General features: G+C 46.7%; 1 protein-coding gene across 12 annotated transcripts in view; it reads left to right on the top strand.

Annotated features, from left to right (window-relative positions):
* The first annotated feature begins 1,090 nt into the window (after positions 1–1,090).
* Positions 1,091–5,358, top strand: part of LOC111220297 (calcium/calmodulin-dependent protein kinase type II subunit gamma-like) — a 32,106-nt gene continuing 27,838 nt past the window's right edge. For all 12 annotated transcript variants that reach the window (XM_022743346.1, XM_022743340.1, XM_022743344.1 and 9 more), the window contains exons 1-2: positions 1,091–1,277; positions 3,374–3,468. In XM_022743346.1, the coding sequence (XP_022599067.1) occupies positions 1,213–1,277; positions 3,374–3,468 (160 nt within the window). In that variant the 5' untranslated portion in view covers positions 1,091–1,212. The remainder of the gene's footprint in view (positions 1,278–3,373; positions 3,469–5,358) is intronic.

Genomic DNA, 5,358 nt, shown 5'->3' with positions numbered 1-5,358 from the left:
AGTGTTTCAGCGTTGTGTTCCCACGCTGACAACCACGCATAAAGATTTTCAAGTGAAATCACCATTTTTCTCTCTCTTCTGCTTGACAGTGTCTGTGTGCTGTTTGTCGTCCCACCTCTGAGGCAGAGCATTGAGCAGGAAGCCACACACACACACGGGGCCTCTAACTCTCAAGCTCTATGTCTCCCTCCAGCCCCACCCGCCTGTCCTCCGATGGCCTCCCACTCATGCCACATTAAACATTTAGTGAGGCACTCTGGATCTGTGTGACACCATCTTTTAGCGCCGCCAAGCTAACAGCCCTCACACTGTGGAAAAACATAGGTGCATGCTCGTCAGTGGAAACCTGATACAGGAGTCACACTATTCCCTCTGCCCGTCCCTATCTCTCTTATGCACATACACGCGCATGCTCTCGAATGCAAAGGCAAAATCAGTGATTCAGAAAGGCCTACTTTGTTGAGAGCAAGACCTGCATTAATCAATATTGATCTGTGGAGTGTGTGTCTGAATGTGCATGTGCATGGACTTATGCAGTGTGTGTGTGTGTGTGTGTGCGTGTGTTTGTGTTTATTTGTGTGTGTCACAGTTTGCCTCTCTGCTGCAGTGAGGTGTGACCCAAGGTTGGGTGTATCCCAACCAGTGCAGTAAAATGCTGCTGTGATGTTTTCCTGCAATATTTTTTTGAAGATATGAGAAGAGACAGGAACTGGATGTCAAAGCCATTTTCAAGCTAGGAATATGCACCATTGCCGGAGTGTGTACCTTTCAACAATATGTCACCTAATTATCTTTACTATCCCCCCAAAATAAGTTTTAAAATAGTCTATTGTAGGCAAAGAATTCAGCACCTTCCTCCTACATTTTCAGTGACTTCATTGAACGTGAGGCCTTGGTCTCATGCTGTAGGAGCTCATTCTCGCGAGGATTCCTCCCCTTTACTACACATTCACACACACACACACACACACACACACACACACACACACACACACACACACACACACACCATCATCATCATCACTCCTCCTCCTCCTCCTCTCCCCAGCCCCTCCCTTTCCGTCTCTGCTCGCCTCTCTCCTCTTCAGCCTTGCCTGCCTGTCAGAAAGGTGCTCCAGTGTTGGAGGCTAGGCTACCCTCCTCCCGGACCCCGTACGAGAGCCAGCCGCCGTCGTACCCCAAGGCTTGGGCTCCCCACTCACGGCTCCGACCATGGCAACCACCGCTACTTCCACCAGGTTTACCGACGAGTACCAGCTGTACGAGGAGCTCGGGAAGTAAGCAGCAGTCGTAACGTTACAGTGTGCATCGTGTTTGTCTTGTCGTTTTGTCCCCCACCCCCGCAACCTCGCCTCACATTATTTTTGCTTAGCCAGCTAGCAGGCGATAGCTAGCCAAAATAGCTTACAGACGAGTCATGTTGAATGCTTTAATAATTTGTCAGTTGGTGTTAACTGGAGAATGTTGTTGCCGTGGTGCAGTCATGCTAAATAACCGCTGCTATCGGCTAACTAGCTCCCCCCGCAGTAACGGTGAACAGCGCACTAACGTTCAATTACTAGCCAGCGAGCTACCATGCTGATATTGATGAACTAGCCGAGTTAGCCCACTAGCGTTGCGTCTTTTAGTCGCTAATGGTGATGAATATACCACATAGAGGTTGGTGCATTAACAGCTGGTAGCCCTTCCGTGTTTGCTAGCCGGTATTTTCTGGTCTGCTGGACCCGTCAGTGGGGCCCCGAGAGACGCCGGAGACGTAGCCCTGTGACATTTCACCGGCCCACGGGTCTGACAGCTCCGTGCGGGCTCCGTAGTTAGACCAGAGGCTGTGGTCGGTAGCTAACTAGGCCGACCACTTTTTTCCGAGCAGCTGCAGATGATTTGTGTAACCGTGTTGAGTAACGTTACGTACCCCTGGATCACTTAATGAGGAAGTTATTCGGTCCAGGCTGCGCTGCTTTATGTTTGCACTGTAATGCCCATACGCTCCGCACACCAGCTGGCCCGATCATCATGTTATCAATAAATACATTGTAATTGCGGCTCTTAAACTGCAGTAATCGAAAGCACTGGCAGTTTTACAGGCAATTCGGCGTTTACTGTGCAAGGGGCAGTGACGTGTTTTCTCGGTATTTTGATGACGGCAAGAAAACCGGGCCACTACCTCCTCTGTTTCATCATCATAATCATCAGCAGCAGCATCTGTTGTTCTTGGCCGGTGAAACCCCCCCTCCCCCGTTGTACCCAAACCAGCGGCAGCAGGACGACATTGGCTCTATAAAGCTACGCCAGCCTTAATTTCCAGCTGCCATTTACACTATCTGCCTAATAATTGACAGCAATCGTGGCACTGATTACACAGTCAATGCACTCGCACACATACACACCTACACATCCTTCATAATGTATTTGGGCTGTACTGCTCCTGAGTCCTCCCTAGACTGACCACTTACCTCAGCTTATGTTTCTGCACCGGTTTGTTAATGCATTTTGCTCCGTCATAGGTTATTAACGTCAAAGCCCTGAGTTGTACTTCTGTCACCTGTCACTTCTCATTCACTGGTAAATAATTGAAACTAAGAGCAGAGTGGTAAGAGCAGAGTGCAGCAAAAAGTAGCAACCCTCCATATACCATCAAGAATACGAAAAAGCAGCCCCCCTCTTTTGGGAAAACTGCAGGGCCAGATACTGCAGTTTGTGCATGCTGTGATATAGGCACTATGAAACTCATGCATAATTACTTTTTCTGTGATGCACAAAATTGAATGATCACCATAGAAGCTAGCAGGTGAAAAATATGGAGTGTCCAACTAGGTCAATATGAAACTCCTCAAGGTAGGAGTTGGTTTATAATGTGTTATGCACTTCATTTTCTGCTTGAGTAGATTTATAACTGAACTTGTTACCTTGTGAGCGCATTAAGTTGCCTATTGTTGTGTGTGATGCAGCCCATTCTTTGTGATGGCTGTTGGAAATTGAATTTCCTTTGGAGTGGTAGATTGCATTGTATTGTGGTGCCTATCAGAGATTAGCAAAAGTACATGGCCATTCACTCATAATCCAAGACCTGAGCTGATATCATCACTCGTGCTGGAAAAGCTTGGCTATATTGGTCCTGGTTTTGTTTGATTGTTGCTCACGTTTTCTGGTTGCATACACTGATGTTGTGATAGTAATGACTGTAAACTCTTTGTGTGTGTGTGTGTGTGAGTGAAAGACAGATATGGTTGTTAGCATACACAAACAAACCACTGCCACACGCATGGATGCAGTTTCAAATGTCACACTGTGTGTGTTTGTGTGTGAGAGAGAGAGAGAGAGAGAGCATGTGAAATGGAATTGATTTTTGGTTGTTTATGTTCTTTCTTCTTAGGGGAGCTTTTTCAGTGGTGCGTAGGTGTGTAAAGAAGTCATCAGGACAGGAATATGCTGCAAAAATCATCAACACTAAGAAGCTGTCTGCAAGAGGTACGGTAACACACCATGCACACTCACCCAGACCATGATATGTGCATGATTGTTTTGCTTGTGATGAATATTGGAATGGAGCGCTATATGTATAATTTTTATATTGCAGTAGTGCTCTTTATTAGTATACAATAAAGTTTCTGGAAAGTCCATTGAGAAGCAGTTCATAGATAAAATAACCTTCTGGGGCTAATCCAGTGAACTAAATGCCTGAAAAAACCTTAACCTATCGCTACAGAAATCCTGTAAATTGAATATTGCCATAAAGCAGCTCAACTCACTGATTTGCAACTATAACCGTACTGAGATATTGAGGGTATGACTACCCTGGTGTTGTATATCAAAGTTGTTAGTGGTTCATGTCTTTCGTATATATTGTCTCATCATCTTATTGAAAATGATGCATATAAACAAGAGTCTCATAATTCCAATAGCAGACAAATTCTTTAATCCAATCATTGTGTCTGTGGGGAGCTTTAATCAGCAACTTCTCAATGGTTTAATGATCCTCTTTATAAACACTGTATTGAATAACTCTCAATCGCTCCTCTGTGGTATCATCAGACAACCACTGTACAATGAATTGATCCAAATTTCTAAGAAGCTCTTCATGGCGAGGGCACACGGATGGCACCGAAATCAAGCAATAAGAACCGGCAGGACCCAAATGACTTTCCTTGTCTGTTGTCTTGTTAATTGCTGCCTCACATGGCTCCACAGTCCTCTCCTGAATTTAATTGTCGCGTTACTCGTGCATTTCTGCATAGGTCCACACCCACGTGCACATGCCTGGTGTGACGTGCCATGTTGTAATGATGATGTGAGCTCACGTCAGTGTGTCAGAACCTCCCTTGGTTTAGGACTGAGATACTTAATTGCCTTCTCCGTCTTGTTTCTGACAAATTAGGCCCGCAGTCCTTCCTGACATTCACACACACCTGGGTTCCTTTGTTCTCCTTACCTGGACACTCACTCATTATCTCTGCACCTCTCTTTCTCTACTAGCCTCTCTCCTTCTTATTGCCTTTCTCTTGTCTTTCTGTAAAGGGGGATTGGTTTGTATTTAGGCTAATCCACTTATGCTAAATGTATCTCATCAACCACTAAGACCCCATGGATTCCATAGGCGCCTCCCTGTTTGCCCTGTTGTTGTCTGTGTCTGATGGCATTTGTGTGGTTGTGTGTGTGTGTGTGTGTGTGTGTGAAAGAGAGACAGAGGGAGCAGAGAGTAATGCTAATAGAGCATGTCTGTATTGTGAAGCATCTGTGAGTGTGTTGTAATGCCGTTATTGTTCTATCCCATCAAGTGTCCACATAGGGCAGCTCCTGGTATTAATGTCCCACCAAGGAAAAGTAAGGGCTCAGCAGAAAACTGCTGGCTCTTCTGTGAGGCAGGGAGTACAATGTAGGCCTGTGTACATGTGTGTGTTTGCCAGGGAAGAAGAAAGCTGGCCAGGAGAGGAGGAGGAGGAGGAGGAGGAGGAGATTTTTAGCAGTATAGTCTTGCAAGGAGATCAGTGACACTCCACACCAGGGAAGCAAGGTGAAATGAGACAGAGAACGAGACACTATAGAGTGAGCGAAGGAGGGAACAAGAGGATTTTGTGCTAAGAGAAGAACTGCGGTAGGCCGTCTGGCTGACGCAACATGCACCTACACGCACACAAAACACAACGTCCACACACAGAGGCCGCCAGTGCGTGAGCAGGCAGCTTGCCTGGTAGGATTTGGGTGGGTTTTTTTTAGCCCGATGGGGCGAGCGTGACCTCACGCGTGGCCTGGTGGGTAAGTCTCTCAAAGCTCTGGTAAACACTGCAGTAATCTGAGGAGGGGGGAGGGGGAAGAGGCAGGGAGGCAGGGAGGGAGGGAGGGAGGCAGGCAGGCAGGCAG

Source organism: Seriola dumerili, unplaced genomic scaffold, assembly GCF_002260705.1.
Source record: "Seriola dumerili isolate Sdu_G_001 unplaced genomic scaffold, Sdu_1.0 BDQW01000068.1, whole genome shotgun sequence".
Taxonomy (NCBI): Eukaryota; Metazoa; Chordata; class Actinopteri; order Carangiformes; family Carangidae; genus Seriola; species Seriola dumerili.
The sequence above is the reverse complement of the archived record's forward strand: the minus strand, read 5'-3'. Positions and strand labels throughout refer to the sequence as shown.